General features: G+C 42.7%; 1 protein-coding gene across 4 annotated transcripts in view; it reads right to left on the bottom strand.

Annotated features, from left to right (window-relative positions):
- The window catches only part of JAG2 (jagged canonical Notch ligand 2), a 154439-nt gene that overhangs the window by 35637 nt on the left and 105983 nt on the right, over positions 1–12819 (bottom strand). For 3 of the 4 annotated variants that reach the window (XM_053280624.1, XM_053280634.1, XM_053280606.1), the window contains 7 exons: positions 10627–10757; positions 10090–10209; positions 8565–8678; positions 7112–7225; positions 5425–5538; positions 4911–4954; positions 3061–3234 (listed from right to left, as the gene is read on the bottom strand). In XM_053280624.1, the coding sequence (XP_053136599.1) occupies positions 3061–3234; positions 4911–4954; positions 5425–5538; positions 7112–7225; positions 8565–8678; positions 10090–10209; positions 10627–10757 (811 nt within the window). The remainder of the gene's footprint in view (positions 1–3060; positions 3235–4910; positions 4955–5424; positions 5539–7111; positions 7226–8564; positions 8679–10089; positions 10210–10626; positions 10758–12819) is intronic. The other variant, XM_053280614.1, reaches the window with a different exon arrangement.

Genomic DNA, 12819 nt, shown 5'->3' with positions numbered 1-12819 from the left:
TAACTTCCATCTTCACTGTTTCCATGGTTCTGGCAAATCTGAAAAGTTATTTTTGAGGTTGTCCCTGGCCTAGTCTGGACTCAACATTATTCTTTTTAAGAGAGTCAGGCAATGAAAAAAAAGGTTGAAAGGTATGTTCTATCACATATCCCAGACAGTTTCCCCACCGTCCGTGCAAGTTTCCCTTTTACAATCCAGCTTCAGTAACAAGATGAGATTTGGAATGGGAGGTCGACATTTCTTGCAATACTGAACACACTCAGCCAAATTCCTTCACTATTAATCTGATTAACAAAACACTACAAATCATATCAGGAGGCAGACATCAGTTGGCAAAGCCCATATTTGCATACAAGGCCCACAAAGTTGCCTCTATTCTATATGGCAAGAACAGACCTATTTGGACAAAAATATACACTTTCCACGAACTCAGGTGTTTAACCAATGGGGGCTATGAAACATGAATCCTTAACAAAAAGAAATCATTCAGGGTAGTGGGCAATCCCCAGCAAGTGCACCAAAGCTGGTGTATCATACAGAACTCCTTTATGCCAAGTCAGTATTGTCTACACCAGGGATTCTCAACGTTGGGTCCCCAGATGTTACTGGACTTCAACTCCCATAATTCCCAGCTACAGTGGTCTTTGGCTGGGGATTATGGGAGTTGAAGTCCAATAACATGATCCCCACCGCACGTTACACGATCTCCACCGCACGTTAAGGTTATCTGAGGAGGTCCGTCTCCAGTTGCCACCAGTTCGTCTGGTGGCGATGCAGAGGCGGGCCTTCTCTGTAGCTGCTCCTGGGCTATGGAATGCACTCCCGGCAGAAATTCGTAATCGGAGATCACTGCTGTCCTTCAAGAGAGCCCTTAAAACGAACTTATTTGGCCTGGCCTTCCAGAGTTTTAAATGATTAATTGTTTTAAATTGTTGCCCTGATTTTCAGGGCTTTTAGCTGTTTTATTGGTTTTATTGTGTTTTAATAGTTTGATTTTAATTGTTAATTTGTTTTTAATTGTTTTTATCATGTTGTGAACCGCCCTGAGCCGTATCGGAAGGGCGGTATATAAATCTAATAAATAAACAAACAAACAACAACATCTGGGGACCCAACGCTGAGAATCCCTGGTCTACAGTAACTGAGTAGAGCAGAGTCTTTCTCCAGATCTACCCAAAGATGATGGGGACTGAGCAGTCTACATGTGCTCTGCCACTGAGCTCCTCCCCTGGACTGTCCACATCACCCAGTTCCTTTCCAGGAGACATTAACAAGTTTCACCTCCATTTCCCTCCTCTGCAGGATCAAAGAGAGTAGAACTCTGAGCGAGCACCTCCGCATTCTCTGTGATGCAGCAGGCGGAGGCGCTCAAACAGCTCCACAGAGAGTAGCTCCAGCCTCTTTCTTGAAATGGATGTTTTGCAAACCAACAGATATGATGCAGCAGTCCGTTCATTTTTAATGTGGAACGTTATGGGGAAGTTAGTACCTCTAATGTAGGAAATTTAGGGCCAAAGTAGTCAAGAGTTTATTACAACATTGGCCTTTCCATGCTCTTCCCTCCTTATAAGTAGTAAATGTGGATTGGGGCCCAAGCTGAATTGTGGCAGAGGGCTGGGGGGCCCCATTCCTCCTCCTCCATGGCTCCTATCTGGATTCCCCTGCATGTGCTATTTGTGCTGAAACAAATAAAGCTTTTAAAGGAAAAGGTAAAGTGTGGCGTCGAGTCGGTGTCGACTCCTGGAGGCCACACAGCCCTGTCGTTGTCTTTGGTAGAATACAGGAGGGGTTTACCATTGCCAGCTCCCTCATAGTATGAGATGATGCCTTTCAGCATCTTCCTATATCGCTGCTGCCTGATATAGGTGTTTCCCATAGTCAGCTAGGATTCAAACTGGCAACCTCTGGCTTGTTAGTCAAGTCATTTCCCCGCTGCGCCATTACTGGCTCCAAAGAGAGCTTAAAGCCCAGAACAAATAGTACATGCTGGACAGGGGTTGGATTAAAAAGCCCCTAGCCCCACGTGACGACCACAATCCCAATCCAGACTCGGCCCCAATGCACCCTGCGTATGCTAATAGCAAATGAAGAACGCTAGGGTCAAGTGATGCAGTTAAAGTGAGTGTGACTCTCACTTCCTGTAACAAAACTGAGAATCCAAGTACTAATTAGTCATTTCATCTGGGATGTGGCACAAACTGCAGTATCCATTCCTGGGACACACCCCAGGGGAATATGCATACCATAGAAAAAGGAACACAAAGTACATGTCCACACAGATGTATTTTTTGGTACTGCTCATTGGTCAGTTTAAATTTGGAATGTGATCTCCAAGTCAGAACCAGGTTTTGCATTAGAAGGATACACAAGGTGTAGAACAGGTGCCCAAGGAGGTGGTATCAACTTGCATTGCTTTCACTACCTTATAGTTGCATATTCAAAACTATGCTATTTAAGTATTATAGGGTGACATCTAGACTTTGTGCTGATATGCCATGGATTTCCATTGCTCGAGGGCAATATTTGGTTACCTGCCCTTACCCAAGGCTGTCTGAATCTCCTGGAATTAGGCTTCTGAGGGCTAGGGGACCCCTAGGAAGGTTGCCTCTCAAAACATTCTCCCTGAGGGTCCCCCAACCCAGGGAGACACAAGCAGCTGCAGAGGGAAGGATATGTAATGTTAACCTGGTTTTCAGGGTTTTAATTGTTTTGATAGTTTGTTTTTTAAGATGTTTTTAAATTGGTGTTTATATTTGTATTTCTGTTTTGTTTTTAATTATTTCTGTTTTTGTAATTGTATAAAAATCGAATGAATGAATGAATGAATAAATAAATAAATATGTCACCAAAAACCACCCCCTGGCTCAAACAATAACAGGGTTAGCCTGGATGTCAGGTACCATTACCAAGACCCTGTTGAACAAAAAGCGTACTTGTTTACATGGAGCATATCTTAACAGCAGCACTAATCCACAATACTGCAGCCCTGAGTTGCCCCAGTTTAATCTTGGAAGAGGTTTATTTCAAAACTCAGTCCAAAGCAATTAATGATTCCTTCACCTGACAGAGTTCTCCTGAAAAGCCTGGTGGACACAGACAACGGAATCCATTGATCAGGTCATTGCAACGTCCTGCGTTTTGACATGGGTTGCTTGTGCATTCATCAACTTCTGTTTCACAGTTCTTTCCTACAAAACCACGAGGGCATAAGCAACGATAGCCATTCACCTCATCCTAAAGAAAGGGAAACAGTGAAATGAGAGTGCCCATTTTCAGAGGATGCTGCAAACAGCCCATCAAAGCAGAAGCCTTTTCCAACTCTGAACGGAATCAAGGAGTCAAACTATATGAAACATTAATAATGTCATTACAAACATGCTGGGGCTATTTTCCTTTGTAAACAGCACACATGTGAGCACGTGACCTGGATCAGGACTGTGGCAGGAGGCTTTAACGCCTTGCCCTTGCTTTGCTCCCGATCTGAATTGGGCCCCTCCACAAGTACTATTTTTAAAAGAAAAAAAGGTTCCATTGGAACCTATAGGATCTCCCCTCTCGCCACCCAAAATATCAACTGCAGGGGGATGACTTGGACCACAAGGGAGAAATGTCCCAGCCTCTTACTCCCCACCTCCCTCCCAAGATGGAGCAGGTCCCTGAACTTATACTATTTATAAAAGAAAATAGCCCTCGCATGTCTGCAATGATGTTAACATCACATATACAGACAGACAAAACTGTCAGACACACTTTTACTATGTTCTAGATTATCTGCAAACTGACCTATGCTGGAGCATGGGGTTCACTCTCCTACAGAGTTTAATCCAGGCCTGTGGATGCCACCTGTTCTCTTGGGGCCCTCTGCTATCCACTTCTCTCCACTATGAAAAGTGACTGTTTCAGCCCACTCTACTTGCTGATCCACTGTTGTTTTTCTCCCCAACAACTTTTGCCTTTTAGTATCCTGCAATGTTGCATTACACAGGACTCTGACTGCACTTATCCAAGGTCGATGTCCACAAAAATGCCATTGTCTATTTTTCTGAAGTCTATGTCCACTAGCTAGTCTTGTTAACTATGGTTAACATGTGATGTTTTAAAGGCGATGTTTCAAAAGCAGGATAATCATGGAACCATTTTTTTTTTAAAGTCTTTTTAGAAAAGGAGACACACTTGCTTCAGTAGTTGCTTTCCAATCCTCTGGTACAGAGAGGATGATGTCATAGAGAAGCTACATAGCAGAGTAAGCAGCTCAGCACATTCATGCTTGAATTTTTAGAGTTCTTGGGTGAATGCCATCTAGTACTACTACTTACTCCATTTGCTTCAAAGCATCTTCTGCGATCATTTCAGTGTGACACTACTTCTTGACTGCCACCCAAAGATACTCAGTCATGGACTTCAGATATTCTTCTTGAAATAATTCCCCCTCCACACACACACACACAGCTTATTTGCAGTATTGCATCCCCAATTTTACTACCATAATGGAGAAATTGAGTCAGGCCAGAATATTCCAGGCCTCCTCTTCAAAGTTTCAGCTTTTATTTTTGAAAGCGAGGTCAATCTCCAGCCCTTTTATTTGTAGAACCAAGGGCAAAAGCAGACAACAATAATTGGAAGCTGCCATATACTGAGTCAGACCGTTGGTCCACCTAGCCCAATATTCACTACACAGAACGGCAGCGGCTTCTCCAAGGTTGCAGACAGGAGTCTGTCTCAGCCTCTCTTGGAGATGCCAGGAAGAGAACTTGGAACCTTCTGCACACAGAAGAAAAGAAGTGGGGAGATTGACCTATTTCAGTTCCCTGTTCATCACAAGGACAGAAAACCAGGGCAAGGGCGGCGATTGTCAAGTTTGTCATCATCTTGGCTCACAGCACCTTAAAAAAGTGAACTTTTAATCTTACCTTACAAGTGCCTCCATTTTGACACTGGCCATGACAATCAATATCTATGGATAAAATAAGCAAGTTATTAAAAATAGCAGAAGATTGGAAAGTGCTTGAAATGCATAGAATAAAGGTAACTAGCAATATCTCCATGACCATTTCTATGATCAATTTGATGTTTTCCAGAGGAATGACTCACAGGTAATCAAAAGCTTGAAATAACTGAAAGTGGTAATTTATATTGCAATTGATACACAAGACAGAATGCCCCAACACATCTGTACAAGGCTCTCTCCAAGAACAAAATTCCTTAGTAGTTAGTTCATTCCACAACCCAAAAGCTAAGGCTTTAGATGCAAGGAAACATATGCTAAAAAGGAAGCACCATAAACGGTCCTCTGAAAGGACTAAAAGTGATTATCAGAAGTGACACAAAAGTCTTAAATTAGGAATTAAGGACAATGATCTGATTTAGTCTACAAATAAAAGCTCTTTTAGGGTCTAATGTATATACTAAAGATTAAATACTGACGGATGTGACAATTTACTCCTTTCCATCCTGGAATGCAGTCACAGTAATATCCACCAATAAGATTTTTGCAAGAATGAGCATTAAGACAGGGTTTCCCTTCACACTCATTAGCATCTGTGAAAGAAGAGAAAGAAAAAGCAGCAAGTGAAGAACAAACCCAGAAAGAGGCTCCCTTGCACCAAAGCAAAGCTTCCATGCTTTCCAAATATCAGCTACATGTCGCTTGTAAGCGGAAAAATCCAGCTACTACCTGTTGAGACACTTTTGCTGATATTTTCAATATGCATGCTGCATCTTCCCCCTTACAAGCAAGCTTTAAAAAAAACAGTAAAAGTTCAGGTTCTTTTCAAATCCAGTTAGAATATCCAAAGAGAGTATCTGAATGGGTTACTGTACGCTATTTCAATGTTCCAGTACCCACCCTAAGTGAAATAAATATAATTTAGTACACCTCAGTGGCAGTTTGTGATCTAGGAGTTTTTCAGCTGGCAGATTTGACATGTATTTAGCACTGAGAACATTATTATTGTTCCATACTTATTTCCATACTATGACCTACTGCAACATTAACAGATTCAGGCAGAAATCTTTCATGCGTGCTAGAAATCTGCCATCTTGGTTGCCACATATGGGCAAAGCAGTCTGTACCAGTGTTCCCTCTAACAGGGATGCCCAGACGTTGTTGACTACAACTCCCATAATCCCCAAGCAAAAGCCACTGTGGCTGGGGATTCTGAGAGTTGTAGTCAACATCATCTGGAAATCCCTGTTAAAGGGAACACTGGTCTGTACTTGTGTCCTCACTAGCTTGCTCTCCTATTGATAGAGGGCAATATTATGATGATGATGATGATTACATTTATATCCTGCTCTTCCTCCAAGGAGCCCAGAGCGGTGTACTACATACTTGAGTTTCTCTTTCACAACAACCCTGTGAAGTAGGTTAGGCTGAGAGAGAAGTGACTGGCCCGGAGTCACCCAGCTAGTTCATGGCTGAATGGGGATTTGAACTCTGGTCTCCCCGGTCCTAGTCCAGCACTCTAACCACACCACCACGCTGGCTCTCCATATAAACATTTGATTGGACAAACATGCCAATGTTTGTACCTGAAGGCAGTGCACAGTAGTTTATTAAGCTGCAGAAATTATTTCAAGAGCAAGACAACTGCAGGCTGCTCACACATCTTAGGGACACAGCCCAGCTCTCTCTGCAGAGCCCTGAGGCATGCACACACCACAGAAGAGACACATGGGTCAAGCAAGGTGCAGGAATAGGAGAAGAGCCAATGACCAAACATACCAAAGAAATGTGAGCACAAATGCTTACCATCCCACAAGGAAGTGCAGTAATTGGATGCAGGCATGCCCTAGTTTTAGTCTCCCTGGAGCATAAGGTCACCACTATTGTGCCCGAGCCACCTTTATCCACTGCTGTGGTCTGCATCAAGGCAGGCAATGATGTCTCACAGAAAATTTAAAAAATGCCTAAAGTAGTATAAAGCCCCTGTCCTCAAAATATAGTAACAGTTAAGTATTTCAGTTCTTCCAAGAACTAGTAGCAGCCAAGAAGTCATTTAGATCAATGGACCACTTACATCAGTGACTGAGACCCTACAAAATATAAGATTAATGCAAACAACCGTCCTTCAAGTTGCATGTCAAGTCATCTGGAAGTATGAAGACTTACCAAGTTGGCAGGTTGCCCCAATCCACTGCTGCGGACATATACATTCAAACCCATTAATGCGATCAACACAAGTCCCACCTCTAGCACATGGGTTAGATGCACACTCATCAATATCTGGGGAGGGAAAGAGGAGTCTGAGACAGCTTCAGGAGCATGGACTGCTGTTTTCACAGCAAAGGCAGGCAATGACACCACACTTCTGTGAAGCGAGTGGCAAGAAAATCCTACGGATAACTTCAAGAATTGTCTACAAGCCAAGGTAGACCCCACGGCAGAAATTGCATCCAAAAGCTCCCACATCAGTAGAAGTCATTGTAAGGGGTTCTACAGAGCAATTCAACTATACTGCGTATCTATCAAACACATTATGTGGGAGTTGCAGGAGTAATCCTAAGACTTTAAAATGTATTGTATAATGCAGGCTTCAAAAGCAGTCTCATTCAGTTAGATGTAACAACTTAGGCATAACTACCTCTTTGTAATCAGTGTTTGATATTAACCTGAAGAGCTCCATTTGCCCCCATTTTTGTTTAAATACCCACATTTTGTTTTATATATCCACAATGATTATAAACTGATCAAAAGGAGTTTAGAAAACAAGCAAGGGAAAGTTTAAGGAAGCATAGCACATCATAAAGATATGAGACACTCTTAACTCCGTTAATGAGGCTTCTGAACTTCCTCTTGGAAATGAACAAATTCAGCTTTTCTACAAGAACAAAGCACTAACTAGTTGAGCAAATAGTTAAGTACCAGTAACAGAAATTCAGCTCCTGCTTGATTTAGGAACAGGATGTTCCTTGAACATAAGTTCAGAACACTAGCTTTCACTGCTGATTCTTTGAACAGCCCTCTGTGAAATCGCATGGGAGACAGTATCTATGCAGGGTAATGGCAACAAAACTAGAACTCTAGCTGAAAGGAAGACGGGATTGGTCCCCCTCCTAAGCCATAGATCTTCACCACACCCCTCAGAGCAAAATATCAGGTCAAGAAATGGTGAGCAAAACTCTCAGCAAGGAGACAGAACCCAAACTTAAATGACCCACATTACTCTGTGGCAAGACCCACACACTACACTATGCACTGTGCTGCTGCAGAGAGACATCCTTTGGTGCCATCTTGCATAAGCATAATCCCAAGTGTGAGGTTAAGAGGCCACCTTTCTCACACATACATGCCATCTTCTAAAAACCAAAGGAAGTATGCATTTTCCCACACAAGGTATTGTTTTGCTATGTGCAAGTTTAATCAGATCAGCTAAAACTCACCTAGGTTTATTTTAATTGGATGCTGGCCCTAGTATTACAGAAAAGGAGGATGCTGGAGTCAGTTGTGCTTTGTAAACATTTGCAGCATACAATGCTAACTGAGACTGTCTAGTTAAGTTTAGCACAATACATAATCCATTTGTTTCAGCAGCAGGGTATGATTACACAACTTACGAACCTACCAATAGCACAGGTTGGTCCACTCCACCCTGCTGGGCACTGGCATTTGAAGCCTGTTTTAATTTCATGACAGATTCCATCATTAGCACATGGATTCGATACACAAGCATGCTCAGCTAATGAGAAAAGAAAGTTATCAGTAGGAAGAACGGTACTTGAATCCAACTTTATTTTTTTTAAGGCACATAAATATTTTAAATATGCAAAACAAGTTTATTTATTTATTTATTTATTGTTAAATCTATATACTGCCTTTCATTAAAACAATCCCAAGGCAGTTCACAGCAAAAGTTCTTAAAGCCATTTACATAGCAAGGGGGAGGGGGGACGTTACCTGTCCCAAATGGGCTCACAATCTAATTTTTTTTTTTTAAGGGAAACACCAATCAACAGCCACTAAAAAATGGCTATGCTGGGAGAAATAGGGACAACTGCTACCCCCTGCTAAGAGAACTGCCACTTTAAAGCATGTCATTTAACAGGATGAACAGGTAGCATGTTTACCAAAAGAACATAAGAACAGCCTTGCTGGATCGGGCCCAAGGCCCATCTAGTCCAGCATCCTGTTTCAACACAGTGGAACCATGCAACATAGGCATGGAGTCTCCTGCATGAGAGCTTTTAGCCATTTTCCTTAAGGAAGCAATTCCCAACAGTGTTGGGTTTCAAACAACCCATTTATCTGGCTCTGTAAGAGAATAGAAGATTGCCACCCAGACTCTGGAACTCTTAGGAGAAATTGCTCTACGTATTATAAAAGCTTCATTACAAACACAGTTTTTCACCATTTTGCAGGAGTTTTTGAAGGGGGAAAAACAGTCAAACTGACGCTCCCACAATTTACCCGTGTTTTGACTAGTCAGCAAAGGCGACAGGTATTGGCAGACTCACTGGTAACATGGTCTCTTACACATTGTCAACGATGGGTGGATGCGGGCGTGTATAATCCTGTCCAGGGGTGGGACAATATGGCAGACAAGTCCAAAGAACCCGTGCCCCTGTGCCTGTAGAGCCGCTTCACCTTGCTACAGGCGGTGCCTCCTCCATTGGCCAACTTGCCAGCCAGTTCTCTGCAGCAGCACTCCATCCTGCCTGCTGTTGCTTGAGGTTTTTCTGATGGTCCCAAGGGAGCTGGAAATGAGGGTGTACACATGCCCGCTCTTCATTCCCAGCTGCCTCAGGGTCAGAGCCAAGTGGAGCATGGGTGGTAGGAGCATGCCTCCACCACTGCTGATGCCACAAGAGGACTGCCAGAAAGAACATGGGTCACCCATGCCCTGCCTACACCACAGCTCCTCACGCCACGATCAAGGTATATGGCAAAGGCTTTGCTTTACAAGGAAATGTGAGGTGTTTGTACACATATTTATAGTAACTAACCAGCTAAGAAAATCTAGTTCTTTACAACATTATACGAGTGCAGTTTGTGGGGAATATTTCTGAAACTAAGAATAAACCTGAAATGCTCAGCTCCCTAACCTATTTTCAGATCATTTTCTAATCCAGAAATTGATATGTATTCCGTACCAATTTCACAGTTCTTTCCAGAGTAACCATCTTGGCAAACACAGCTATATTCATCTGGTTCTGTATTCATACAGGTTCCACCATTCACACATGGATGATGATTTCCACAGTAGTTTAAATCTAGGGAAGCAATCACAAAGAAAGGTGCAGTGGGGGGCGGGGGGAGAGAAGAGAGAATCAGTCAAAAGATATGCAAAACCTATTTAAAGGAGTATAGGCAGGAAGCACACTACAGACTTGAACATATGCATGCAACCCTTCCTTCACTGCCCCCACCCCATTCCACTTTAATCTAGTGTGACTTCCTATCAGTCTATAGCTATCCTGCTTGACATTTTTGTTACCATCTAGTGTAAAGAGGATAAGACCAAGACAATCTCATAGGATCAATGCATCATTATTCCCTTCCACTGGTAACTTTCAAACTGAAACTCACCTGTCACGTATGCTAGTTTGAAACCACACACACTTTCAATGAGTATTGGGGGGGGGGGGAATTATTTATTTATTTATTTACTATGAACGGATCTTTAGTACCTTTGTTGCAGAGCAGACCACCCCAGTTGGTTTCACATTTGCACTCCCATGGTTTGTCACAACTCCCACGAGTACAGCCTGGATAGGTGATACAGTCGCTACAGAAGTGTCCTTGCCAACCAACATGACACCTAGATGTAAAGGTATAAGTGTCAGCAACATAATGCTTAGTTAGCTCTAAGACATGGAATCAGATAATTAGTATTCAAGAACAGGGAAGCATTCAGCATATAATAGTAGAGTGTCATTGTCATTGTCATTTCCCTCTTGTAAAATGTGAAAATCACTACTTTAGTCATGATTTGTAAGGACTAACAGGAGTTACACATTGGCAGTGCGCAAGAGAACAAGGACCCCTGTTAAGGATATGCGAAAGTTTTGTTTCTAGCCACTGCAAAGAACATTTCGGAAAGAGACACCTTTTCGGAAAGAGACACTGCCTTATAAAAGGAGGTGTGTTATGCTGGAGTGTAAAAAACCTAAAATAACATAAAACCCCTTAGGCTGCAGTCCTAGACACACTCCTTTGCAAACCCTGTTTAAAGCGGGACTTCTTTCTGAGTAATCATACACAGGATTGTATCCCCCCCACCCATTGCTTATCTGATGCAGGGTCATATCAAGGTTGGAGTGGGCCTGCGACAAAAAGTGGGTCCCGCCCCTCCTTTCGATTGGTGGGAGGGGGAGGGCAAAGTGCAAGTTGTTGCTCAGCTGGTTGAACCCTCTCTCTCAGGGGCCCAGAGACATATGCCCCCGCCCATCACCCGCTAAATTGAAGGTACACCCACTTTGATGCCATAACCCAGGGCTGCTCAACTTCAGCCCTCCTGCAGATGTTGGCCTACAGTTCCCATAATCCCTGGCTATTGACTGCTGTGGCTGGGGATTATGGGAGTTGTAGACCAAAAACAACTGGAGGGCCAAAGTTGAGCAGGCCTGCCATAGCCTAAGCCATCTATGTAGAGCATTGTGTTTAAAACGAACAACAGATACAGTGCTATCTTGTCAATTTTATCAAGAGTTATTTCAAGCAACACTTTTTAGGAGATTTAGATGGTACTCCTACAGTTATGCTGCTTAAATCCTGTTTACTTCAATGGAATCTAGACAGTCTGTGTCAGTACCTTTGCCTTAGGCTGAAATCCTATGCATGCTTATCCTCAAATAAACCCTATTCATTTCAATGAAACTTACTCCCAAACACATGTGCATAGGATTGTAGCGTTAATCCATGCTCATATTGTTCTTTAATCTCATAGTAGTGTCCCTATTTAAATTAAAAACAGAAGAGATTATCTGGGAAAATACTTGGCTCACCAAGAGTTTGAGTTTATTCCTTTCAATTTTCATTCACTATAACAAGAGAGTTCAGGTCATGTCACAAGACACAGATATGCAGAGAATACAAAATGAGCCACCTAATGTATTACTTAGAGCTGGCCAGTGAAAGCTTCCCATCAGCTAAAGAAGAGTTGTTTGCATCATTTCTAGAAGACAGACAGATTTAGATAATCTCTAGAGAAAGGAGCACCATAACTCTTGTCAGAGCAGTCACAGATGACTTCTCTGCATTTCTCCCTTATGAACAGTGATTGTACACATTGAGATGTTGCAAGATGCAGAAGTGACTGCATTCTTAATACAGTACAATTGTCCCTCACCTATCGCGGGTTTCACAATCCCGGATTTGAGTATCCATGATTGGGAAACTGTCATCACTCTTGCCATCCAAGTATTCGTGGTTTGGCTTTTGGGGGGGGGATTTCCAGGGGTCAGGGGATTCGCTCTATTTTAAAATTCATTTAAAGCTAGTTTTCCGATCGCAATTCCCCTAACCCATTACTCAATGTCTCACCTATCGCAAGGGTTTCCAGGAACGGAACCCTCACAGTTAGCGAGGGATAACTGTATATTAATTCAAATCTATTTAGGGATGTGGCTGATACCAACACTTTGAAGTGAGCCACAAGAAGCCAGTGCAATTCCTGAATTAAATTCTGTTTTATCGGCAATACCTTATCCGAGACAGCAGACCATTAACACTTTATGCTGTTGGGTGCTAGAATTGTCTGCATTACACTGGCAGCAGTGTGCTCTCTAATTCTTTTCATCTGTTTGTGGAATGAGTTTTCTTCTGGCGGCAGTACCCAGGCAGTGTGTGCGCACGTGCATTCAGAGTGGGGCCTTCCTGAT

Source organism: Hemicordylus capensis, chromosome 1, assembly GCF_027244095.1.
Source record: "Hemicordylus capensis ecotype Gifberg chromosome 1, rHemCap1.1.pri, whole genome shotgun sequence".
Taxonomy (NCBI): domain Eukaryota; kingdom Metazoa; phylum Chordata; class Lepidosauria; order Squamata; family Cordylidae; genus Hemicordylus; species Hemicordylus capensis.
The sequence above is the reverse complement of the archived record's forward strand: the minus strand, read 5'-3'. Positions and strand labels throughout refer to the sequence as shown.